This window comes from Bubalus kerabau, chromosome 6 (assembly GCF_029407905.1).
Source record: "Bubalus kerabau isolate K-KA32 ecotype Philippines breed swamp buffalo chromosome 6, PCC_UOA_SB_1v2, whole genome shotgun sequence".
Classification (NCBI taxonomy): domain Eukaryota; kingdom Metazoa; phylum Chordata; class Mammalia; order Artiodactyla; family Bovidae; genus Bubalus; species Bubalus kerabau.
In genome coordinates this window covers 885,815-913,098 of record NC_073629.1, presented here as the reverse complement: position 1 = coordinate 913,098, position 27,284 = coordinate 885,815, and the positions used below count along the sequence as shown (strand labels likewise).

At 40.3% G+C, this 27,284-nt stretch overlaps 1 protein-coding gene across 4 annotated transcripts; it reads left to right on the top strand.

Annotated features, from left to right (window-relative positions):
- Positions 1–664: 664 nt before the first annotated feature.
- Positions 665–27,074, top strand: TBX19 (T-box transcription factor 19). Of its 4 annotated transcripts, XM_055586700.1 has the most exons (10): positions 665–1,050; positions 8,446–8,710; positions 10,312–10,446; positions 13,433–13,494; positions 14,884–14,945; positions 20,248–20,439; positions 22,658–22,793; positions 25,732–25,876; positions 26,237–26,357; positions 26,771–27,074. In XM_055586700.1, the coding sequence occupies exons 1-9, from the start codon at positions 848–850 to the stop codon at positions 26,309–26,311; spliced, it is 1,275 nt and encodes a 424-aa protein (XP_055442675.1). In that variant the 5' UTR covers positions 665–847; the 3' UTR covers positions 26,312–26,357; positions 26,771–27,074. The 4 variants fall into 4 exon arrangements, with proteins under 4 accessions (XP_055442675.1, XP_055442674.1, XP_055442673.1 ...); XM_055586699.1 differs by having other exon boundaries at positions 26,237–27,074; XM_055586698.1 differs by having other exon boundaries at positions 25,732–27,074.
- Positions 27,075–27,284: the final 210 nt, after the last annotated feature.

Below are 27,284 nucleotides of genomic sequence, written 5' to 3'. Positions count from 1 at the left end.
GGCTGTGGATACTAGGGAGGAGGAGCAAGGTTCAGAGCTCTTCTGCTTGTGGGAGGCAATGAGGGACCTTGAGATGAGCAGGAGACTACACCTTGAGAGGTCTGTAGGATCCTTCAGGAGAGAGATGGCCAGTAGGGGATATCCTGGGAGAATGAAGTCCTTAGCTCTTTTCTTCTGATTTCTGACCCTGGAGTGGATGGCACACAGAGCATCTTCCTTCCTTTTGTGGTACATTTGTCATATTCCTTGGCACAATGCCCTTGGCCTTCCATATATTCTATTCTATTCAGAGCTAGTGGTTAGGTTCTCAACTGTGTCAGGAAATCCTGTATTGGCATCAAGGTTTTCGATCCTTCTTTTTCCCTATAGATACCACAAGCCATGATTTATACACAAATGTGATTTGCCTGATTGTTACAGTCTGGGCCCACAACAATTTTAATTAACTGAGAAATGGTCCTCAATACACCGATTAGACCTCTTCAGGTACAGCAAGATAAAAGCCTGATAATTTGGATGGAGTACCCTTCTTAAATATCTACTCTATACACAGCAGCCAATGGGAAAGCCAGGCTTTCTCCCACCTGATCCAGTGAGTAATTAAGAGAGGGCTTTTTCTTCCCCACCTCTCCCCTCCCACCCACCCCGAACTAAAGCTTAACAGGTTGGTGGTATAATTTGTAGACTTTCAGGGTGTCATGCTAGGAGCTTAGGCAAGAGACTAGGCATCTCTTCCCCAGCTTCCCAGGCACTGTCCAGCTGGATTTGAAAAGCAGGCAAGTGACAGGAGGAAAGGTGGAAGCCGGCAAAGTAACTACCGTTTCTCAGCAAAGTTTGAGAGGGGCCTATGGCCATGAGTGAGTTGGATGCTCAGAAGACCTGTGATGGAACTGTTTCTCGTCTGCTCAATGTGGTGGAAAGTGAGCTTCAGGCAGGGAGGGAAAAAGGCGACCCTACAGAGAAGCAACTTCAGATCATTCTGGAGGATGCCTCTCTCTGGCAGAGGTTCAAGGAAGTCACTAACGAAATGATCGTGACCAAGAACGGCAGGTGAGATTATCTGTGGCTCTACTTGGGCTGGCGGGGCTTGGCAAGGGAGGCAAGGCCCCTCGAACATAGAAAAGGCTGCAGCTCTTCACTCAGAGGTAGCGGGGTCTGATTAAACACTCCCGAGGATAGTCTCCTACGGCTTTCCCCCAGCCAACTTAATTAATTTCTCTGAGATCATTAGAGAAGTGGAGGATGAAGCCACCTGTTTTGCCTGCATTTTAAATCAAGAAATACTTTGAAATTACTGTAAAGGGGGGCATGTCCCGTGGGTTTGGGAAATGCACTCAAATGTCAGAAAATAATGTTAATTTTTGACTGACTGTACATCCTGGAGCAGATAACTATTCTTTGAACCCCAATTCCATTCAGATAAGATAAAATAAAAGGCAACTTTATCTGGAAGCTGGGTGATTTTGTCTGAAGTATAGCAAACTTGCGAGACATTTCTGACAAGCTGAAGATTCAGAGGCTAAAAGGCAAATTTAATCTCACTTCCTATTACTACACTTGCTTCTTCCTGTGTGTTTGTGTTGAAACTGTGTGTGTCTGTGACAGTATGAAAGCCATTGCAGTAATAGTTAATGAAACCATAATATACTGACTGAGAAAAGAGAAGATGCCTTCTGTGTTTTCATTGCAACAAATTAGGGATTAACTGAAATGGAGTCTCTGTTGGCATTTCTTGGATTATATTAAATCTTTTTCTGCCAAGTGACTGTCTAAGGTAATATTAGGGGTTTCTGTTTAGTAAAGGAGATAAAAATATTTAGAAAGAAAGTATTGCTCCCAAGTTTGGCCAAACAGCTCCCAATATTAATGTGATACTGATCTTTCTGTTCACATGGTCAAAAAAGTACATTGAAAGGCATTTTCAATATGGTTAGTTTCAGCACAACCTCAAAGATTGTGGCCTTTGAGAGAAATTCTGCTTTCCAATGAGAGAAAAGTCCAAGCTAGCTGAAATTCTGGCAGGCTTTTGTCCTTGTGAAAAACACTTTCATTCCTGACTTCTCACTTTTCCATTTCTGAATAAAATGCATGGCATAGAGAATGAACCATTCTATCTGGGAAAATTATGAACTTGAGTGTTGTTGTGTGACATTACAGTGCTTCGTAAATAAAAATTGTTCTAGAGATAATGGCCTTTCAATAAATTGTGATTACTAATAGTAGCAGGAATATGAATCTTGCTTGATGCTTATATTTTCTCTCTCTAAATGGGTCCCATATTTATTTCATATATAGAATTTGTTATTTTTAATAATTTTAATGGTAATTTCACCTATTCTTACTCTTGATCTGTATTGACACGTTATATTCTGTAAAAAGAAATAGAAAACATGTTTGTAATTTTAAAGAATTATCCCCAATTCCTAAAACTGGATATACTTTCTTTCCTTTTAAAGATGAGTGATGATACAATTTTAAAAGTTTTATGATGTCTGATGACAGGTAGACCTTTCTGTTTATTATTCTTTTAGTTACACTAATACTTAGCCTCATACTATTTATTTGGCTGTCAAAGTGGTCATATATGATATTAAAATAAGTATAATCATCAAGTAAAAATATAGTCCATATGTTTGAATGAGGAATAAATAAAAATTTTGAAAACCATTATAAAATTCAATTTAATAATATGTCATATTGGTATGTTCTTTTACAATTTTGAAAGAGCTTTCTCTTGCCTTTTTGCACCTATATAATTTTCTCCATATTTAAAGTTGAGAAGTCTTCACGTATTTAAACTCATTAACTATGTGAAAATTATTCTCTGTAGAAAAAGTCTAATTACGGTCAATGTGATTATTCTTATTTTCTGTGGAGGTCCTGCTGACATTTTACCTCCTCAGTGAATTAAATCTTTTCTTAGGATCTCTGAACCCCTCCTGGTCAAGATTCTGCCAGCAGATAGTTCCCTCCATATTTCAGATAAAGAAGGGAAGACAAATCTCTAAGAAATGAATGCAGTTGGTAACGAATGAGTGTGATCTAGAATTACTCGCAGTCTGTTTAGTTTCTTAGAATAAACTGTTAACAACACTTTCCTGCTCTTGATATAGGCACATCTTTCTTGTTTTGCTGTCTTCTTTATTCTCCTCTTCATCTCTCTTTTCCCTCTTTTTTCTCCCAACCTTGTATCACTGCTTTTGACCCATTTTCCTCTGTCAGTAGACCCACAATGTCTCCTCCAGATGCCCCATCCTTACCTTTCATACCAACTCCTGAGCCTAAGGCAGATGGAACTGTGGCCCTTCCCTGGAAAGAAGAACATTCCTGGTAGTTAATACCTAGTCTTGGCCCTTTTCATTCATGTTACCCTCCTGCCCCTGTAGTCAGTTAACTTTCTGACTTTTCTAAATCTTTGATGGGGTTAATCAGGTATCTCCTGTACTCTTGAGCATAACTGTCCTGTGTAATAGCAAGTTTTAAAATAGCATAGATGGGATGATGAATTAAAGGACTCCTTTTCAAATGGACATCTATTTATATGCATAAATAGGAGGCTTGCTTCTGACATTGATCAGAAGTAGTAGAGATTTTCCCTGAAAAACAGTGACTTAGCCTCAGAAACTGGGATTATGATGGTTCTTCATTCTTCTTCTCCTGTCCCTTCCTCGTGCTGTTTTACCATTTCTTTTCTCTCTGCTCTCTTTTCTTCCCCTCCTCTTTATTGAAAATGCTTAGTTATTGATATTCAATAGCCTTTCAGACATAACAATAACAATTATAATACCTCCTCAGAATCATTTGAATCATCTCTAGTGCATCGGCTTGTAAATACTTCCTTTCATCTCCATCCTTTAAGCTAGGAACTTGTATTTTAGGTTGTACAAAAAGATTTATTTCAGATTTCAGTGGCAAATAAGTGAAATCTCTTGTAACTTTTGTTTTCTCTACAGTAACATATTTGCCTTAGGGGGAAAAGCTATATTTCATGTGTATTTCCATGAAGTTGAATAATTTGATTTCATTCAGATTAAATTTGCCTTGAGAAGATTTTAATAAATTGGAAGAATTTCTGATGTAATTGGTGTATCCATTTGTTATCATAAAATGTTAGGATCACTAAGTTGAACTTCGCAGTGATTTAGAGATGTTGGTTCGATGAGCTAATGCTCATAGTGGGAGGTAACAAGGGCCCTGAAGGTATAGTGGTACAAGAACAGAGAAAACCAATGTTGCACATCAGGAAAAAATTTTCCATAGTCTATGGAGATTTTTCTCTGAAGCTTACAATTGCAGTTTATGAGGATCATATGTTTTTGTGTGATCTGCCTCTAACCATGGAGAAGGCAATGGCAACCCACTCCAGTACTCTTGCCTGGAAAATCCCATGGACGGAGGAGCCTGGTGGGCTGCAGTCCATGGGGTTGCCAAGAGTCGGACACGACTGAGCGACTTCACTCTCACTTTTCACTTTCCTGCATTGGAGAAGGAAATGGCAACCCACTCCAGTGTTCTTGCCTGGAGAATCCCAGGGACAGGGGAGCCTCGTGGGCTGCCGTCTCTGGGGTCGCACAGAGTTGGACACGACTGAAGTGACTTAGCAGCCTCTAACCAGGCTACTTTGATTTCTTGCTCCTTCTCTCATCTTCATATAAGTCTAAACATCCATGCCCCATGTGCCTGCATACACATGCGCTCCAAAATGCTGATGAGTGCTTTATGATTATTAAAATTCTGTGGTGGGAAAGAGAAGGGGTTTACTTCCTGATTTTTGCCTTTAACCATCTTGGCTATTTCCACCTAGGAAATCTGCCTTGTCTGCCCTCTTTCTTCTGATAGATCTCAGTCCTCACAGCCTCTTTCAGCAGTGCTGGCTCTCAAGATCCCCTGTAAGAGAAATAAAAGCTGAGAAACTAGCCTCATAGCTAAACAATACAGAGTTCATGGCCAAGCTTAAGCATGTGTGGTTCCTCAAGCATGGTTTTGGGCAGTGCTTATATTCCCTACTACATTTGCTTCTCTCTCTCTGATATACGGATTGGTTTACATATTTCTCAGCTTCTCAAAGATTCTTGGCCATCTCTGTGGTTAGCCACAGAGATGGAACAAAAGGGAGAAAAGATTTCCCTTGGAAGAAAAGGGAGAAAAGATCAAAGAAGTGCAGCTCATCCCTGAAAACAGCCTCGTCATGAGTGTTGCCCCCAAGTAAAGAGACAGCACATCCCAGTCCTTGTGAGGCTAGAGAAAGAGGCAGAGGAGAGCAGGAGGTGCTGAACTTGGCTTGGAGGCAGGGTGCTAGTTATAAGACTTTGAGCAAGTTGACATTTATTTACATTGGTGACATTTATGACATCATTGGTATAAAGAAGATAAAAATATATAGCATCTCAGTTCATTTCTGTAGTGATAAAAAAGAAAAATAATGATAAAATTCTCAGCAAATGAAGTATTAGAGATTAAAGCAACAAATGATCCTACCATGTTTTACATGTGTTCTTCTAAGAACCAGGATGCTTCTTTACTTCTTTACTTTTTCTTTATTTACTTTTTTTGCTAACAGCTTTATTTTGATAATTTACATACTGTACAATCCAAAAAACTTGTTTAAAGTATACCATAATGTCTTCATGTTTCATCTGTGTTGTAGCATTTTTATTGACAAATAGCATTTCACTGTATAAATATACTTCATTTTATTTATTCACTCATCAATGGACATGTGGGTTGTTTCTGATTTTCAACTGTAATGAATAATGCCACTATGAATGTCTGTATATAAGTTTTTATGTGGGTGTATGTTTTCATTACTCATGCACATAACACCTAGGCATGGAATTGCAGGGTCATATGGTAACTCTGTATTTTAACTTGTTAGAGGAATTGCAAGACTCACTTTTTTTCCAGAGTGGCTGGTCCATTGTATATTCCACCAGCAATGTATGAGCGTTCCAATTTCTCCACATCCTCACCTATGCTTGCTGTTATTCACCTTTTATTATTATTATTATAGCCATCTAGTGAGTATGAGGAATGATTTCAAATGTAGGTTATAGTTCAGTTTGTTAGGTGTTAACTCGCACTCTTCCTGAATACATGGACTTAAGTTGGTTTACTTAAACTTACCAAGCTTCATTTTCATTATCTCACTCACCCAGCCTCTGGTACTCAAAAGTACTATCTATTTACTATCTATTAAATGCTTGCTAGGAGCCATTCCAGGGTATAAACCTTGGTTGGTGTAAACTCCCCCAGGTTCTTTGTCTTCTGCCATGAGTTTTGAAGTGGTCTCTAGGCAGGGCATTTAGAGAAGAGGGGCTGCTGAAAACAGATCCCCGTTATTCATACACAGCTGGAGGACTAAGTTGGAAGAGGACCCAGCAAAGGAGTTGGAAGGAAGTATTGATGAGGTGGATGAGCCAAGGGGAAAAATATCCTGTCTGTCCAGAGTATTCAGGGAGCCCATGTAATTTAAGCTCAGAAGACTGAGGAGCCTGGATGGCTTGAGTCCATCTCTAGATCCAGCCCTTGTTATCTGTTGCTCAATTTCTTCACTTTCCATATGTGACAGTTCTTATTGTACCTCATTTCAAAACTAGGCACTACTGGGTACAGGAGGATTCTCTTGGTGACCCTCCAGTCCCTCATCCATACCCATTATGCTTTTAATATGTCCATACCTGGCATCCTTGGACTCCTTCTTTTAGCAGTGGACATACTCAGTTTTCCCCTTTTTATTCTCTTTCCAACCTTAATAGAAGCACAAATCCTCCAAGTGACTCCCCTTACTCCCTTGGATGTCTCCTTAGTTGCTATCTTAAAAGCTAAAGATACCCTAGACCAGTACATTTTAAGCTTTAAAGTTCTTGTGATTTAACTGGAGATTTTGAAAAGCACAGATTTTGATTGTGTATGTCTGGAGTTAGGTGTGAGCTGCTGCATTTCTGATTACTTCTGCTGCTGAATCATGAACCACTCTGAGTAGCAAGTGTTTGGACCCTAGTTTGTTAGCTTCTCAACTTGGGGACTCAGATTTTCAAAGATGTATTGACAAATACGATAGCTTCTGGGGCAATCAGGAGGTGGTAGGGGTGTCTGTATGGAAACTAGGTCTTTTGAGGAGATTGGAGCAACTTAGAAAGTTTGGTGAAGGAAAAATAAGCTAAAGAGAATCAGAAGCCAGGTGAGATGGCTTCTCCGAATATTTGTAAGAATAAGCTTGCTGGTATTTTCTTAGAGTGTAGAAACTGCTGCTGCAGCTGTTTAGTCTCTACATCGTGTCCGACTCTTTTAGGGCCCTATGGACTGTAGCCAACTAGGCTCCTCTGGCCATGGGATTTCCCAGGCAAAAATATTGGAGTAGGTTGCCATTTTCTTCTCCAGGGGATCTTCCCAACCCAGGGATCAAAGCCACGTCTCCTGCATTGGCAGGCAGATTCTTTACCACCGAACCACCTGGGAATCCCCCAGAGGGTGGGAGAAGGACCAACAAATCCAGATCATTATGTCTCAACGTATACATCTTCTTTTAAAAAAAAAAAGTTATTCATTTGTTTTTGGCTGCACTGGGTCTTTGTTGCTGCGTGCACATTTTCTCTAGTTGTGGTGAGTTGGGGCTACTCTCTGGTTGTGGTTTGAGGGCTCTATAGCATGCAGGCTTCAGTAATTGTGGCTCATGGGCCTAGCTGCCCTATGGCATGTGGAATCTTCCCAGACCAGGGACTGAACCCATGTCCCCTGCATTGGCAGGCAGATTCTTAACCACTGGACCACCAGGGAAGTCCTCAAAGTGTATTTCTTGAACACAAATTCCCACAAGATGCTCAGTGAGAAGATGGCTACACTGATACACAAGTGCAGAATGCGGAATCCCTCACCCTTCTCAAAGTGCACACGGGTGAATTAAAGCCTCTGACAACTCCTGCAGGGAAGGAACCAGTCTAAATATGTAGAGTCGAGGGTCCGCTTCACTGCCTTTACCACAAACCATGTTTTCTGTATTAACACTGTTACTATTATTTAGAACTGTTTTGTGATACAGAGAAGGCCTGCTCTGTGGCAATAGTGTGAGAATCTGATGTATGCTGAGAGAAAACCTTTGAAGGAAGCTCTGTGAAGACCTGGCACCTGCCTGTCTATAATACCTCAAGTTTCAGGAGGAGTTTCATTCTAGTCAAATGACTAGATCAGTGATTTTCAGACTTGAAAACTGAGCATAACATTTAAAAGTAAAACCTCAATATAAAATACATTGGTAAAAAGAGGTTTGACTGACTTTGAGGCTTCTGGCCTGGCCCCTCTTTATTTGGCTTCCCCTGTGCATTTTCTGCACCACTAGAGCCCTCCAAGGACAGTCTCCTCTGAGCAGAGAGAGGACTGGACAACTAGAGAGATGTTCCTAACATTCTAATATCCTTCTTGTGGCTTAATTTCTGCCTTTTCTTTTAGACGGATGTTCCCGGTCCTAAAGATTAGCATCACAGGGCTGGACCCCAATGCCATGTACTCACTCCTTCTGGACTTTGTCCCAACGGACAGTCATCGCTGGAAGTATGTCAATGGAGAATGGGTGCCTGCAGGCAAGCCAGAGGTCTCCAGCCACAGCTGTGTCTACATCCACCCAGACTCCCCCAACTTTGGTGCCCACTGGATGAAGGCACCCATATCCTTCAGCAAAGTGAAGCTGACCAATAAGCTCAATGGAGGTGGGCAGGTATGCTCGGTAGCCTGGCCACCCGGCTGCCCCACAACACTCATCAAGAAATATCAAGGGTGCATTTAGGCAATTAGGGGGTCCTCACCGACCTCTTCTCTCACAGAAGCCAATTATTCCCCGGAGTCCAAATGTGAACAGGAATAAACAGCTCTTAATTGGTGCTTTCAGTTTTTAATGGACTTCCTGATGTTAAGAGAGAGTGAGAGAGTGCAGTAGTTTACTTAATCATCAGGGGCCTTTCAGAGTTTTGCCTTGTGTGCGGTGCTTTTTACCAAGCCTGGGAGGAGGGAGATGTTTGTGGGTACCAGGGTTTTGTTATTCCCTCTCCCTTTTTTTTTTTTCTGGTGTAAGTGGCATCTTGATAAAAAGCTGCTCCTAAATGAAATAATTGCTCCCTCCACTTGGGCATTATGATAATTATCAATAGAATATTGAATCAGCTTTGGGTTTTCAGAAAAAGAATCCAAACAAACCTTAAATAAGGAGGGTTTTATTTAAGGTCTCCAATTAGAGTAAACAAGATTTTGAGGCTTTTTAGTTTTTTGTTTTCTCTGGAAGGATTGTGCATATTAGTGTGCTGTGCAAGGTTGTTCTTTGCTTTATAAAATGTAGACTGTTTGGGGGGATTAGACCCAGTTGGGGGAAGAGGTCTTATTTCCCCAGATTTCACTTTGGTCAGTCTCATAAGCCCTTAGACATTTCACCCCTTCTCTGATCTCTGTGCTTATCCAGCTGGGATATAGGGGTTCTTGTTTTAAGAATGGTAAGTCATCTTCCTAAGTCTCTGCAATATTCAGAAGTTTCCAGTTCTTTATTGAATCAGGACATTGAAAAGTAAACTATTATTCTCTCCCAGTTTTCACAACAGGAGACTTTCAATAAACCTTTGATTTGAATCACAAAGAGTGGATGTTATATAACCAGCAGATGTCAGCTATCATTACTTTTTAGGTAATTCAGCCCTTTGTCAGGATTTTGAGACAATTAGGATTTCTTACTAGGGGGCTTCCCTGGTGGCTCAGATGGTAAAGAATCTGCCTGAGATTCAGAAGACCCAGGTTTGGTCCCTGGATCAGGAAGATCCCCTGGAGAAGGGAATGACAACCCTTTCCAGTATTATTGCCTGGAGAATTCCATGGACAGAGGAGGTTGGTGGGCTAGATTGGTTGCAAAGATTCAGACATGACTGAGCTACTAACACTAACACACTTTCTCATAGGAAGAAAAACAGTATGTTTTAACAGAGCAAAATTCATATCATTGTGCTGAAAATAGGAGGGAAAAAAAAGGAAGCCAGGATTTTGGCAGAAAACTGAACACTTTAGACCAGCTCTTCTCTGGCAACCCACTCTTCACCCTCTTATGTGTGTATGTGCTCAGTCACCCTCATATAAGCAGCTCCAAACTTATTCTCCTTAAGAGTTTCTAAAAAATCTCCCTTCAGTAATTTCTCAGAGAGACAGTGGCAGCTCAGATGACTGGGGATCAATGTGTGTGGCCCTAAATGTGAACCTTAGGACTAATCAGAGGTGCTGGGTCATCTGTAACCTGTGATGCCCCAGGCTTTGTGTGTCCTCTCTCTTCTTCCACCTAAACAGATAATGTTGAATTCTCTGCATAAATATGAACCCCAGGTTCACATAGTGCGTGTTGGAGATGCCCATCGAATGGTGATGAACTGCTCCTTCCCTGAAACCCAGTTCATAGCTGTGACTGCCTATCAGAACGAGGAGGTGAGTGTGTGTGTGTATGTATGTGTAAATGTCGCTGGGGGAGTGTAGTGGGACTAGGGGGTGATGCTTTTATTGCTATGACCAAACTTGGATGAAAGGTAGGTTTTCTAACATTCAGATATACTCAGACAGACTCGGTAGAGACAAAGTTGAACAGTGTGGTAATCACTTTCCACCTCCTTCTCCCTGCTTGCCAAAGCTCCACCAGTGTTTTTTTTCCTGGTGCCAGTAAGGCACAGTGGTGCGTTGTAATACAACCAGCAGAAATGCAGGAGTCTGTTTCCAGGCCCTTGACCTGACAGAGCTAGGCATCTCTCCTGCTCTAAAGCAAGTCTGTGGGAATTGATCCAATCGTGCACCCTCTTTGGGTTTGTGTTATACTATCTGTCCCACTTGTTAGCTCTTTTGGGGCCATATGTAGATCTTTTCCTGCCTAACTTGGGCCACTCTGATGGTTACAGCTGAGGAGCCAGCATCTGGCCTCCGTAAACTCTGTGGGAGCAAAATTTTTTTGGTTCATCTACATACTATAGGAGTTTCCAGGACTGCTGGTCACCAGGATACCTGATCGGTTGGATTCTTTTTGCTTAAACTTTAAAAGATTAAAAATTGAAGTATAGTTGATTTACAATGTTTTTATTTTCTGCTGTACAGCAAAGTGATTCAGTTATACATAGATATATACGTATTCTTTTTTTATGTTCTTTTTTTATGATTTATCTCAGAATATTGAATATAGTTCCCCATTCTATACAGAAGGATCTTGGTGTTTTTCCATTCTATGTATTTAATAGTTTGCATTTAAGCCTAAACTCCTGGTTCATCCCTCCTCCACCCTTAAAATTTTTTTTAATGGTAATAATACATGTTTATTTAAAAAAACTTCACATGATAAACAAATAGTATGGAAATATATACAATGAAATGAAAAGTTAGAGGTAAAAATTTACTCTTTCCCTATTTTGTGAATCCTACACCCCAGGGACACTACAAGTAATAGCTTCGAGTGTGCTTTTTTCCCACGCATATTCTGTTCATTTATAAATATGCACAGTGTATAGATTTCCTCACACAAATTGGCTCATGTTCATATTAGTATGAAATTTCTCCCCACCCCCTGTATTTAACAGTACATTATGAATATCTTTCTATGTAAATTGGATTAGGATTTATCTCCTTTTCTGAAATTATTGCAGAGGATACACTGTATTTCAGGCAATCTGTTTCCCACCTAAATGATGTTTAGGTCATTTCCAGTTGTTTTATTTTCTATGATAAATAACACTGCAAAGAATATTAAGCACTCAGAAATGGAATTTTTCTGTCAAGGAGAGTGTATGTTTAGAACTGTGATAGACAAAGCCCCATTGCCTCCTTCCAAAGAGCATATCCATTTATAATTCCCACACCAATCTCAACATTGGTGATTACCTACATTTTCAGCTTTGATAATTCAACAGGGTAAAAAAATGGTATCTTACTGTTGCTTTAATTTGCATTTCTTTATTTGGAAGCTTTATAAGATTTTTAGGCTCCCATCCAGCTAACTGAGTCAGAATCTCCAGGGAGAATACCCAGAATCTGATTTTAAGAGTCTTCTTAAAGGATTCTGATGATCATCCAGGTTTGGAAACTACTGCCTTAGTGCCTACAGATGATGTGCAGGGAAATGTAATTTATTTTCTATAGCTAATCTGGCCTCTCAGCTGAGCCCTTTAGCAGGTCAGTGGAAAGAAAAATTAACCAAATATCTGAAAATTTAAACAGGCCCTCAAATACTGTTCAGTTTTTATAGGCTGATGCATTTCGTTTCTCAGATTGCCTTTCATCCCCTTTTACTCTCTGTAGGATGGCCTCTGGGTTTATGAAGGTTGAGTGGGCTTTTGCAACTTCAGAAAGTGGGGAGGAGTTGGGGGCCACATCCTGGCCTCCTCTGTTCTCTGGACAATGTCCCTTATCCACTGACATCCTGCCTGCTCTCTTAGTCCATGGCAGGTGGAACCTGTCATCTGGTTGCCCTCTGGCTAAGTGCTCAGATTTTCCTGGACACATGCTGGAGGTTGCCCTCTGAACTAGCAGCAAGGCTAAGGCTATGTTTTCAACAGGCTACTAGCCTGATGCTGTAATTCTGGTCTTGGACATGCGCCAAGGGAATCAAACCCGGGAAACTCGAACCTCGGAGCCTCTGTCTCCTGACAACGTATCTCTGCCAATGTAAATTCACCCTGAGAATGGGTACAGGGGTGAATGAGGGAGCCAAAAATCTTCTTTTATTCAGCAAATATTTGTTGGGTATTACTACAGGCTGGATGTTTTCCATGGATGTATTACCAGCATGTACTCTTACATGCTGCTAATACTGCACTGCACTCAAGGCACTCACATCCCGGTGAGAAGAGATGAAAATGATAGATATGTATTTGGTCAGATGGCTCTGAAGGAAAATGAAGTAGGCTAAGGCCAGGGGAGATAAAGGGTGACAATAGGTGGAATTGATAGTTTGTGTGTGTGTGTGCATGTGTGTAAACATGCCCCAAAGGGTAAGTGATTATTTAAGAGGTCAGGGAGTTGATCCTAGTCTGTACTCGAGAGTCTAGACACAGGTGTTCATCAGTATACTCTCCTTTGTGTCCCAGTGACAAGAAAAGTAACTGACAGATGGTGGGTGTTCAATTACTGTTGAAAAAAATGAATAATAGAATAAATGCTAGATTTAGCACATCAGGTTTGTGCAATTTTGTTGCTGTGTCGTTTCTTTGCTCACTTTATACTGCATTTGCCATTTTCACCATATGTGACAATAAAATGTTTCTTGTTGGACAGTGCAATAGTGATTTTGTGCAGAAGGAAGCAAAGAAACATGGAGAGGGAGAAAAAAAGAGGAGAATTATTCTGATTTTACAGAAATTCACGGGTGAAGATAAAGTGTTCTGTTCCCCATGCATATTCTACTTTCACTAACACTTCTTGTCTTTGTAAATGCAAGATAACAGCTCTCAAAATCAAGTACAACCCTTTTGCCAAAGCCTTCTTGGATGCCAAGGAAAGGTGAGTAGAGAAGTTTCAGGGAAATCTTCTGATCTTTGCAATTATGAAGTTTATAATAATCTTGGAAGGAACTAACTAGTGGCATTTGCATTACCTTTGATAGAAACATGTTTTTAATATTTAATTCAGTGTCCAACAAAATCAGCAAGATAAAACAAATTTATAATTACTTGTCCTTTATAATAGGGGTCCAGGAGAACCTGGGGCTTCCCAGGTGGCTCAGTGTTAAATAATTCGCCTGCCAATGCAGGAAATGTGATTTGATCCCTGAGTCAGGAAGATCCCTTGGAGAGGAAATGACAACCAACTCCAGTATTCTTGCCTGGGAAATCCCAAGCACAGAGGAGCCTCGTGGGCTACAGCCCATGGGGTCACAAGGAGCTGGACACGACTTAGCAGCTAAACAACTGGAGGACCTGGAACTGGCCATGTTTTATCTGCCCTATCTTATGGTAGATTCTTAAAACTAATATAATCATATTAAAAAAAAAACTAAGTGATTTAAATTTTAAATAATTCAGTCTTCCTTTACCACAGTTATCTGAGTAGTACGATTTCAATAAATTTTTTAAAGCTAGATTTCACTTAGGAAAGGTGAGTAATTCATAAAGGTGAGAGGCTCATGTCTTTAAGTCAGAGACTTCTGGGGGTTGTGAATGATTTCCTTTGAAGTGTTGGGATTTTGTTGTTTCTGTTTCAAATCTTTACACTAATTCCTATAACTTTCTAATCTTTCTTTTTCATCATAAAGGCTCTAGACTAATGGACAGGTATTTATAATAGTGTGTCACAGGGGTCTGTCCTGTCAATATTTGACTTAATTTTGATGATGTAGAAGAAATACCTTTTTTCAGATAAGAAAAGTCATATAATAAAAATATTTAGGACTTTGAGAGAGAGAGATCCTGGCTTTGAGTCCTGGCTTTACCATTTCCTGACTTGCATAAGTCAATTTGCTTTTCTGGGACCCACTTTCTAAATCTGTGAAAGCATGTAGTAATATTCTATCACAGGATAATTGGTGGACCTAGCATATCACAGATGCGACTGTGCCCTGAAGTCCTATGCAAATCTTAGCTGCTGTAATCACTGCTTGAATTTTGGCAAGCAGAAACACTGACCACAAATCAGTAAGATCAAGGTACATAGTGATAGGTGTAAATAAGGTAAATTGGATTGACTATAAAGTTGCAATTCAAAGAGCAATTGCATAAGAACATAAAGTAGGAGAAGGAGAATGGGGCAAAGATAGTAGTTTGAGGGGAAAAAAGTGTTTGATTTTCTTATTTCGAGAAATTTATTGCTCTCCAAAGACAATCTTGGGTGTACTTGATGCTGGATGTGAATGGTAAGCTGGACAGCTATGGTGCACTTTCATTGCTCTTTCAGGAACCACCTCAAGGATATTCCAGAAGCTATGTCTGAGAGCCAGCATGTGACCTATTCTCACTGTGAGTTGGGTGAACCCTGGATAGGAGGGGCCTGGGGTACACTAGGAGCATCTCCACCACACTCAGACTTTTTACCTGTCATGACTGCTTCAGGCTTGTTCCCAATAGTCTATCAAGAGCCAACGGTTATTTCTCCCACTCAAGACAAGTATATGTCCTTTCAAGAACTCCCAGAGAGAACCACTGCTCCTGGGGGCGTGTACACAAATCCAAGGCAGGAGACAAAAATGGAAATAGTGAATTTCTTTGACTCCCATTTTTGTGTCAGGGAGGTTAAAGAGCTCATAAAAGTGCATTCTGGCTATAGGTTCTACCCTGACACTCCACTCCTGCTTTGGGGTTTCCTTGTTCTTAGTACTTTCTGGTTTTTGAGTTTATCACCATTGCCACGCCTCAGGAAGGCCACAGCTTTGCACATGAGGAAACTTCTGTATTTGTTGACTGGAAAACTACAGTATTAGTGGAGTCATATACCTGGAATTCTGCAGGTAGACTGGATGTACCTGATAGGGTGCCACCCTCTCCATGTCTCAGAACAGAGAGGAGGCTCCACAGTGGAGCAAGCCCTCTAAAGCTGCAGCAGTAATCCAAGGTCAGTAGCATCAGTGTCTGAGATACCCTTTAATTCAGAGTATAATGGTTTGCTAAGATCCCTTCTACAGTTTTCCAGCTATGAAATTCTTTACTCCCTCCTTCCCCTAAAGTTCGATGAATTTTTCATTGCAGAAGTGGCAGTATAGCCACATAAAGAGAAACAACTCTCAGAAAATAACTTAAAAAAACCCTTTTCTTAGTAGTCTTTTTTTTCCTTTGTCTAGTTACCATCTGTCACCATACAAAGTTATTACAATATTATTGACTATATTCCCCATACTGCACATTTCATCCTCATGACTCATTTGTGACTGGAATTTTGTACCTCTTAATCTCCTTCACCTATTTATTTCCTCTCCACCGTCTGGTAACTACTTGTTTGTTCTCTATGAGTCTGTTCTGTTTTGTTATGTTTGTTCATGTGGCTTGTTTTTTAGATTCCACATATAAGTGAAATCATATGGTATTTATCTTTTTTACCTGACTTATTTCACTTAGTATAATACCCTCTAAGTCCATCCATGATTTTGAAAATGGCATGGTTATTTTTTATGGCTGAATAATATTCCACTGTATGTGTGTGTGTGTGTGTGTGTATATATATATATACCTTATTTATTCATTTATCTCTTGGTGGTCACTTGATTTGCTTCATTTCCTTGGCTATTGTAAATAGTGGTGCAATGTTATCTTTTGTTTTGTTTTGTGACTTTATTTTTGTGGTGCTGTTGTCTGGTTTTGGTATCACGGTGATGCTGGCCTCATAGAATGCATTCAGAAGCATTCCTTCCTCTTCAGTTTTTGGGATAGTTTGAAAAGGATAGATGTTTACTTCTTAAAACATTTGGTAGAATTCAACTTTTGTTTGTTGGGAGTTTTTTGATTACTGATTAAATTTCATTATTGGTAAACCATTTGTTCATATTTTCTATTTCTTTCTGATTCAGTTGTGGGAGATGGTACATTTCTAACAATTTATCCAAGAAAAGCACTTTTTAACTGACCTGGAATGAAAAGCTACTTTGTATAGGATGGGATCACATGTGGAACCACACTGTTTCAAGTTCATGTGTTGCAACCTTCTCAGTAAACATCCTTATATGTGGCAAACTTCATGAACAGAAGTCTGGTTCTGCCTGGCTTTGCTTACTGAGCACCTGAATCTTGATTCTGTCATTCAGATAGTGATCCCTTGTGCCACATGTCTATACAACAAAGAGAAAATGAAGATAACAAAATGATTTATTGAGAATGACTGACCTACATTTTGTAATATGAATTCTGTATAATTTGTTTACTTATACTTAAGAAGTATTAAGCAAATGGTTTTAATAAAAGTTCAAGTTCCATATCACAAAAGCCCTGGTGATAATCCCTAGTCAATATTCTTAAGGAACATTTCTGGTCCTGTCTGAATCTTTATCTGTGGGCCCCTCAGTTGAGAGCTGGTTGGCGAAAGGATGTGTTTCTTGTTCTATGGCCTCTCTGTCCTTTCCCGTGAATTCACTTGAAGTAAAGCCTTTTCCACATAATACTAACTACATTTTTTATTGTGGCTTAAAACCACAGTATAAAATGTACCTTCACTAGAATTGTATGTATAGTACAATATTGTCAAATTACATGCACATTTTGGTGCAAAAGATTCCCAGAACCACCTTCTTGCCCCCTCCACCCCAGTTCCTGCATGTTAAAACTACATATACTCACCAAACTTCATCTCGTCACACCTCCCTCCCATCAAAGCCCTTGGCCACCACCGTTCTACTCTATACCTCTATATCCATAGCCTTTAGATACCTAGTATGAGGAATAATGCTATATATATATATATATATATATATTTTATGACTGGCTGCTTCTGTTTATCCTAATGTTCCTCAAGGCTCACCCATATAGTACCATATGACAGGATTTCCTTCTTTTTAAGGCTGAAATAATATTCACTTGCATGTATATACCAAATTTGCCTATCCCATAATCTGCTGATGGTCATTTAGCTTACTTACACCTCTTGGCAACTGTGAATAATGCTGCAATGAACATGAATCTGCAAATGTCTTTAATTCTCCTGGGTATATAGCCAGAAATGGAATTGGTGGGTCATGCAATACTTCTATTTTTAATTTTTTAAGGAAACTCCATAGTGTTTTCCATGCCAGTTGCACCATTTTACATCCCCATGAACAGTTCACAAGGGTTCTAATTTCTCCACATTCTCACCAACACTTATTATTTCCTAATCTTTTTTGGATAATGGCCATCCTAATAGTATGAGGTGATATCTTGTTTCAATTTGTGTTTTGCATTTTGCTAATGAATAGTGATGTTGAACATCTTTTCATATACATATTGGCTTTTTGTAAATCTTTGAAGAAGTGTCTGTTCAAGTTCTTTGCTTGTTTTAATTAGGATTTTTGTTGTTTTATTGTTGAGTTATAAGAGATCTTTACATATTCTAGATGCTAATCTCTTTTATAATTTTATAGTTTGCCAATATTCTCTTCCATCCTATAGATTTCCCTTTCACTCTGTTGATTGTTTCTTTTGCTGTGCAGAAGTTTTAAAGTTTGAAGTAGTTTGTCTATTTTTGCTTTTGTTGTCCGTGCTTTTGGTGTCACATCTAAGAAATCATCGCCAAATCCAATTTCATGAAGTTTTCCCCTGCATTTCTTCTAGGAGTTTTATAGGTCTTACATTTATTCATTTTAAGTTAAAATTTTTATATGGTGTAATATGAGTTTAATTTATTTCTTTTGCATGTGGATATCCAGTTTTCCTAATACTGTTCGTTGAAGAGACTATCCTTTCCCCATTGTGCAGTCTTGGCACCCTTGTTGAAGATTATTTGACTATATAAGTGGAGTTTATCTATAGGCTCTCTTTTCTTCCATTGGTCTATATGTCTTTATGCCAGCACCATACTAATTAGGGGGCTTCCCAGGTAGTTCAGTGGTAAACTATCTGCCTGCCAGTGCAGGAGACACAGGAGACTGGGTTCGATCCCTGGTCAGGAAGATCCCCTGAAGTAGGAAATGGCAACCCACTCCAGTATTCTTGCCTGGAAAATTCCATGGACAGAGGAGCCTGGCAGGCTACAGTCCATGGGGTTGCAAAGAATCAGACACAAATGGGCAACTGAGCACATACTATTTACAGTATTGTAGGTTTGTAATGTGTTTTGAAATCAGGAACTGTGAGGCCTCCAGCTTTATTTTTATTTCTCAAGATTGTTCTATTTGGAGTTCTTTGAGAATCTATATGAATTTTAGTATTGCTTTACGTTTCTGACAGAAGTGTCTTATGGATTTTGATAGAGATTTCTTTTGGTAGTATGAACATTTTAATAATATTAAGCCTTTCAATCCATGAACATAGGATGTCTTTCCATTTATTTATATCTTCTTTAATTTCTTTCATCTATATTTTATAGTTTTCAGTGTATGAGTCTTTTCCCTGTAGGTATATTTTGTTCCAAAGTGCTTTATTAATTGTGGTGCTATTCTAAATTGGATTGTTTTCTTAGTTACTTTTTGGATTGTTCATTGTTAGTGTATAGAAATGCAACTGATTTTTGCGTGTTGATTTTGTATCCTGCAACTGCTGAATTTGTTGATTATAAAAGTTTTTTGTGGAATATTTAGAATTTTCTACATATAAGATTGTGTCATCTGTGAACAGAGATAATTTTCTTTGTTTCCAATTTGGATGCCTTTTCTTTCTTTCTTTTTCTTTATTCCTAATTGCTCTGACTAGGACTTCTAGTACGATGCTGAATGGAAGTGGTAAGAGTGGATATTCTTGTTCTGCTCATGATCTTGGAGGAAAAACTTTCAGTTTTTTACCATTGAGTATGGTGGTGAAATGGCAACCCACTCCAGTGTTCTTGCCTGGAGAATCCCAGGGATAGGGGAGCCTGGTGGGCTGCCATCTATGGGGTCGCACAGAGCAGCAGCAGCATGGTGTTACCTGTGGGCTTGTCCTATATGGCCTTTATTATGCTGAGGCAATTTTCCTGTATTCTTTATTGAATGCTTTTATTATGATAGGGTGTTAAATTTTGTCATATGGTTTTTCTGCATCAATTGAGATGGTCTTTCACAAACACATTTCTGTGAAATATTTTGCAGTTTTCCAAAATGTTTTGCAAGATTCTTATCAAGTTGTGCTAGCCATCTCCCTCTATCTTTGCCTTCAGAATCCTCTTTGTTGGGCGGTGATGGGAGGCATCATGTCTCCTCTTGCTTGGAGTGAGAACTAAAGATAATTTCTCATTTGGCAGAAACAGGGAGGGCTCCATTCTTTCTGGGTAACCAAATTAAACATTCCCTAGCAGCTATTAATCAATGAGTAACATATCATCTGACACCTCCTCTTGGACTGACTTTTAATCCAATTAAGTCAGAAGCAACTTAACTTTTGTATTTTCTATTAACTTATACATTCAAATAATATTTTATATAGCTGTGATTCCAGCATTTCTTAAGAGATTTTCCAAACTTGATAGGACCTGTCATCCATCTCCAAAGAAGCCAATTTTGCTGCTAACATGGAAGGGAAGTAGCAGTGGAGGTGGTAGGATCTAACTCCACACAGGTAGACATTGCCATTCACACAGAAATATAACTATGCGAAGTGGCTGGTAACCTGATTTTTGGTGTGGAAGTTCACAGAGTCTTCCTCTGTGTCTTCCTCTTATCTCTTCCAGTGGGAGGCTGGATCTTTTCCAATCCGGATGGAGTGTGTACAGCAGGAAACACCAATTACCAGTATACTACTCCTTTGCCTCTGTCTGCTCCCCACACCCACCATGGCTGTGAGCACTATCCTGGCATCCGAGGACACCACCGGCAGGCTCCTTACCCTTCTGCGTACATGCATAGAAATCATTCTCCCTCAGGTGTGTGATTCTGCTAACAATACCCTTGGGGGTGTGGATGGTGGTAAGAAGTAGATAAACAACTAGTAGAAGTAAATATCTAAAGATAGAATCCATTTTATCTAATGTATGTAATATGGTTATATATTAAAATTTTGATGTTTTATATACTAATAGTTGACTATATCATTATAGCATTATTAGTGTTTTATAATTATTTCAAATAATTATGAAAGCTGGGAGACAACCAGTCTCCCGATTTCTAATGGGTGTGAAAGTCCTCCTCCCAGGGCACTGGTGTACTAAGCAGTTTCAGGCTGCATCTCTAAAAGCCAAGTTAAGTCATGGAGTTCTGAGACCCTCAGCTCATTGCCCTCACATGACTCTTTTCTACAGTTGTAGTACATGGCTCAGTCCAGAAAATATTGGGCCCAGTATTGAAGAGCCATTAGGAAGTTTTGGGAAGCTAGCTCACTCTACAACCAGGCTTTGGTCTAATTTGGCAAATATTTATCAAGGGTTGATTTGTGCCAGGTTTTATCCATGAACAAAATAGATTACAGAACCAATCATCTCACAGAGATTCTATTCTCATATGGGGACACTAACACTAAAGGAAGCAAGTAAAGTTCATGGTATGGGAGATAGAGAAGTGTGTTAGGATACCAGCCTCAGGGACATCCTGAGCTCTGTTCCTGCAGATGACTTTGCTGGTCATCAGCTACCTGTCCCTGTGCCCCATAGCTGGCTACTCCCAGGAACTTTGAAGCAAGCTGCTTCCAGGAAGGGAGAAAATGGAGCTTAATGATATCAGAAACTGAGCAGGGTTCTCATTTACTTCTTGATTCTTTCCTGGGGTCAGCACACAAAACACATCTGAGCATTTGCTATGCACCAGGCACTCTTCTAGGCAAGTGGGTAAGGAAGATGATTAAGGTTTAATTTATTCCCTGGAGGACCTTAGGGTTCTGCAAATATATATAATTAATCCTAATACAGTATAGTGAGAGCTCTAATGTGGTCCTCAGACCTGTAGCATTCCCCAGGAACTTTTTAGAAATGTAGACTCTCAGGTTCTCTTTCTGAAAGAGTTTGCAGTTTAACAAAATCCCCAGGTGATTCTTATGCACATTAAAGTTAGATAAACATTCTATAAGGCACACAAGACATGGTGCTATGGGAATGAAAGAAAAGGGCAGCTAGATCTACCAGAGGGCTTAATGCTTAAGTTGAGATTTGAAGAATGAATAGAAAAGGATAAAGGTTGGAATGGGCCGGGGTGAAAGATGGATGACATGGGACACAGGCAGAAATGAAGGACATTCCATGTGAGAGAGTGGTATGAGCAAAGGTACAGAAGGAGGAGAGAACCTAGGTTATCTGGGAATGGTTTGGGAAAAGAGTGGAGAAGGAGGGAGGCAATATGGTGGATGCAGGAGTTGAGGCTGAAGGCCACACCATGAAAAGGAGTGACTTGGCCAGGGATGTACATGAAATCCTCTTCCTATCTTTCCCCTCCTTCCTTCCCATCTTCTTTCCCTTCTTCCTCTCTATTATATATGCATTATTTGTGCAAATGAAGATTCAAATACATAGAAGACACTATTCCTGAAATGTTTAAATCTCCCTGGGGTTGCTGAGAAAAATAGGTTCTGATCCTCAGAAATTTCATCTGAAGCACTGGTGGCCTTAGGCTTGTTTGGAGGGGATGATGACATGGCCCATTTTAAAGGGGATGTAAGCATGGTGACCTGAGTTAGATCTGTGTCAAAAAGGGAAAAATCATCGCCCCTGTCTGAGCATCATCTATAAAATGGAGGTGAGAAGTTGTTATAAAGATTAAAAGATGAACAGTACATGACCCAGCTGATAAAGAATCTACCTGCAATGCAGGAGACCTGGGTTTGACTCCTGGGTTGGGAAGATCCCCTGGAGAAGGGAAATGCTACCCACTCCAGTATTTTGGCCTGGAGAATTCCATGGACTGTATAGTTCATCGTGTCGCAAAGAGTTGGACATGACTGAGAAACTTTCACTTCCAGTACATGACATATGGTTGACATTCAATAAACTTCAATAAGCCTAAGTTCCTCCCTTGTGTTTCCTTCAGAAAGTATCAACACACTGTTGGCACATGTGGCACAAGCCATGGTTGTATTTTGACCTAGGATAATGTCATTGGTCACCATCTTTATATTTTCCATGCTTCATAAATTGAACTGTTGTTATCTCCCCAAAGTGAATTTGATAGAAAGCTCCAGCAATAATCTGCAAGTTTTCTCTGGAGCTGACAATTGGACTTCCTTATCCTCCACACCCCACGCCAGCATCCTGTCTGTACCCCACACCAGCGGACCAGTCAATCCAGGGCCTAGGTAAGATCAACACAAGCAACTTGCTCATTGTTCTTGGAGGTTTACTTTTTAGCATGGGGCCTCGAATTCATATTTTTTTCCTGGGGTGCCTTGGTCTAAGCTTTTGTCCTGACTTCTAAGCCACTAAGAAGTGGAAATAACAAGGTCAACTCTTCGCCCCTGGAAAAAGTTTGATGAGAAAGCACCTACTCAGTCATGTACTCTTTTCATTTGTAACTTTGGTATTTTTTTAAGAGGGAAAAGATACTGTGGCCTGGGATTGTTTGTCTCAAGTCAGGAAGAAATACTGTGAACAATGGTGGTAGCAAATAAATGCTGAACATCAGGGAATTTAAAGAGAAAAGTGTAAATATGCACTGAAACCTCAAGACCCTTGATTGTCTATATCCTCACAAGCTACTCATTCTAACAGGTGGACAGATTTTGGGGCCCTGGGCCTCAACCCAGGCAATAGGGCTGAGAGGATCTTGTAGGACCCATGGCATAACTCTTATACCAGAGACCAGCATTCAGTTCTGACTGTTGGAAATCAGTGTGATGAGTAGAAAGGAAAGGGGCCTGGAATCTGACAAATGTGGCCTTCGGTCCCGGTTTCACTTCTTATTGACTCTGTGACTTTAGGAAATTTTCCTAGCCTCACTAAGCTTAAACTTTCTTATCTGTAACATGGCAATAATATGAGCTACTCTGTAGAGTTATGGTGAACACCAAAATTAAAAAGAGCATAATATGTACTGTAAGCAATAACATTGTATCAATATATACATGTCTTGTTAAGTTCAACATAATTAGGCAGAGTTTTGAGAAGGTCCAAAAAGCAATTCAAAATTAAAAGATGTCCTATCTTTTTTGGGGGTAGATGTTAGATGACTTATAAGTTGCAGATCTAAAGAAGTTTGAGGGTCATAGAACTTTGATTCACAGCAATGCTCCTCACTCTTTAATGTGCATTAGAATCACCTGGGATGTTGCTCAACTGCACAATCTGATTCATAGATCTGGGTTAGGGCCCAAGATTCTGCATTTTTAACAAGCTTCTAGGTGTTGCTGATGTTGCTGTAAACTGTGATCTTGATTTTGATGTTGATGTTGCTATGGCCCTTGAGAATCTAGTGCTGTGCTTTTAAGGCAACAGCCCCCAACTGCTTTGGCTCCTGGACTCTTGCAATGCAACTGGTCCAAACTGAGATCGGCTGTAACACACAGAATGTTAAAGACAGTAGATAATAAAGAATAAATTCTTAATAATTTTTTATACTGATGCATATAAAAATGATATTTTAAATATTTTCAGTTACATAAAATAGTATTAATAATAAGTTCATTTGTTTCTTTTTATTCTTTTCTCAAGTGTGGCTTCTTGAAAATTTAACCTCATATTTGTGGCTCACATTTTATTTCTGTTGGACAGTGCTTGACTAGAGGACCTCAGGGAAATGCATTTATTGGTGTTATATTGGAAATGAGGGAAAGAGTGTCCTTGAAGCTATTAGACAAATAACTATGTGCCAAGTTCTGTACTAGATCCTTTATGTAAGTCATTTATAGGATTCAAAGACATCCATGAGGCTGCTTTTAAAATTCCTATTTTCCTGATGGAGAAACTAAATCTCAGAGGCATTAAAAACTGCCTGAAGCTAAGGCAGTAAATAAAGTAACTCAGAGCCCATGGTCTTTGAATCAGCCCAGGAAGCATCAGAAAGGGGCTCTGACTGTTATTGTAGAAGAATTTCTTTTGAAAACTGGGGAATTGGGGTCAGAATCCCAGCAAGCTGAGCTGGCTAAAAAAAACAACAACCCCCATGGCCTATCTAGGTTTCTGCAGGCTTCATATGGTCCAATGAGGTCTGTGGAATCTGAAATATGGCAGAGTGCAGGGTGGCATTTCTACCTCTGGTTTCATTAGTGGCATGTTTAACCCATTGCTGACTCTAAACATTTTGCTAGAGAAAAGCAAAATGTGTTCAGTACTGTCATTGGGTAATGAGCCTATTATCAAGCAAAGTAGGGACTCTGAAAAGTGATGATGAAAATACTGGAAGTTATTTTGCCTGTTGACTGCAGTCATTTTAATCCAGGTTCTATGTTAAGGTGCAAAATTGGCTGCACATCACAGTCAATAGGAAAGCTTTAAAAAATTCTGATACTACATGCCAGACTAATTAGATCAGATCTCTTGGGGTAGAACCCAAGTGTTAGTAATGTTTTTAGTTTGCTAAGTGATTTCAATGTACAGTCAAGTTCGTGACCCAGTGATGTAGGATAGAAAAGTCTAAGAAAGTGGTCCAGTTCCCCGCCTTTCTACCAGGGACCAGAATTGACAGGTAGAAACCTGGAATGGAAGAATTAATTATAACAACCACCATTTACTGAGTGCTATGTTTTGGATTTCACGTACTCATTTTCTTATTCAATCCTCATAAAAATATTTAGTAAGATATGTTTAATAATCACTCCAAATCTTGAAGATAAGGAAACTGAGGCTTATCTATTAAGTAATTTGTTCACTGTCACAGAGCTAATAAGCTGTAATGCTAGGATTTAAACCTAGATTTCTGTCCTGGTTATTAGGCCACATCACCTCTCTTGGCCAGTGAGAGATCTTACTCACAGATTATACTGCCCAAATATCCTCCTTTCAACTCCCCTGCCCATTTACACAGACAGCAAGGTAAGCCTAGAGAAATAAAATGCTGTGTTAAAACTGAACAACTTGCTAGAGGCAGGGCCAGCATCAAAATGCACGTCTCAGGACACCTAATTTATGCTTATTCTACTACATCTTGCTGCTTCTCTGCAGAAATGGGACCAGTGTGTGTCAGAGCTGGAAATAAAGTCATGATTAGATACTCTGTTTCTAACTCCTGTCTCTCTCAGACTGCAATCCTGTCTGGGAGTATTATCACCATTTTCTCTCTCTCTCTCTGTGTTTCTGCAGCCCATACCCATGCCTGTGGACCATCAACAACAGTGGCGGGGGCCCTGCCGGGTCAGGCTCAGAGGTGCATGCCAACTCCCCGGGAGCATTTCTCCTGGGTAACCCAGCTGTGACTTCACCTGTCTCCACCCAGACACCCACTTCGGTTAGTGTGGAGGTTCTGGGGGAGCCCTCGCTGACCAGCATCGCCATGTCCACCTGGACAGCAGTGGCTTCACATTCCTTTACAGGCTGGGGTAGCCCAGGTAGGGGTGGGCACCATTCTCCCTCCTCACTGCATGGTTAAGCAGGATCCTAGTGAAGGTGTCAGTAGAGAATCTGCTAGATGTAGAGCTCTTAGAAGAACCACCTACTGATCCCAGTGAGTCAGACTGCAGAGTCTCCCCACCCAATGAAGTGGGTTGTAGCAGAAGCCTCATAGGGAACGGTTTGGTTTAGATGACGCTAATTTTGTCACCTGCATCTCTCTACCATTTTCTCTTTGTGCTCCCATTTTTTTCTGCAGCTTATCCATGCCATGCTTAGGCAACAAAAGTTCGTTGAGTACCTTCCTTGTGCCCTGACCCTTACTCTCAAATGATTCTAGAAGGCTGCCCCTCCTGTTCTGTGGACATAGTGTAAAGCTGGTAAGTGAGCTAAAAATTTACCTAGCCTAAGGCTACTGCATCATAACTTTGTACAGTCCTAAAGGTGTGTGTAGCCACAGAGCTTCTGCTTTGAGACCAAGAGAGGGTGTAAGGCCATGGAGTGAAGTTAACAGAAGTAGTTAATTACATGTTATAGCACTGAGAATTGAGGAAATGAAATCATGTTGCTCCTTGGCTCAGAAACCTTGGGTGACTCACCATCACCTAGAGATCAAAGTTGATCTCCTCTGCCATCTGCCCTCAAAACATTTCTCCAGCTTTAGCTCCCTGTTACCCCATTAGCACCCTCTATTTCAGTCAAGGCATACATTCTTCCTCTATCTTTTAAACATTCAGTGTTCTTTCCCACCTCTGTACCTTCTCTCCTGCCTGAAATTTCCTTCTCTGCTCAGTTCCACCTGTGCGAATCCTGCTTATCTCTCACGGACTGACCAGAGCATCACCTGCTGCACCAAGCATTTGATCTGCCTGGGTTCCCTGCCTTCCCACTGGTTTTGCCTCTGTTACAGAGTTCATCTCATGCTCCCTTGTATTTTCAGTACCTGTGTCTCTCTTCCACTAGACTGTGAGCCCCTTGAGGGTGAGGCCCAGCCTTCTCTTCTCTGTTCCCCACAGCAGCACCTGGTTCTGTGCCTATCCTATAGGAAGTGCCCAATAAACACTGGCTGAACTGAATGGATGTGAAGTGCATATGTGAAAAGGACAGCTATGGAGCTCACTGGGGGGCAGAGCTCAGAGATATATGTCCCATAATGGGCAGCAGGTCAAAGCGGGAGATCGGGGACACTCTGGGTGTTACATTTGCAGTGCAGCCCTTTCTCAGTGATTGGTTGTATAAGGAGATGGTGTGGGCTAAGGTGATTGTTCCCAGACACTGGTCCTTGGAGCCCCTCCTCTGAACCACAT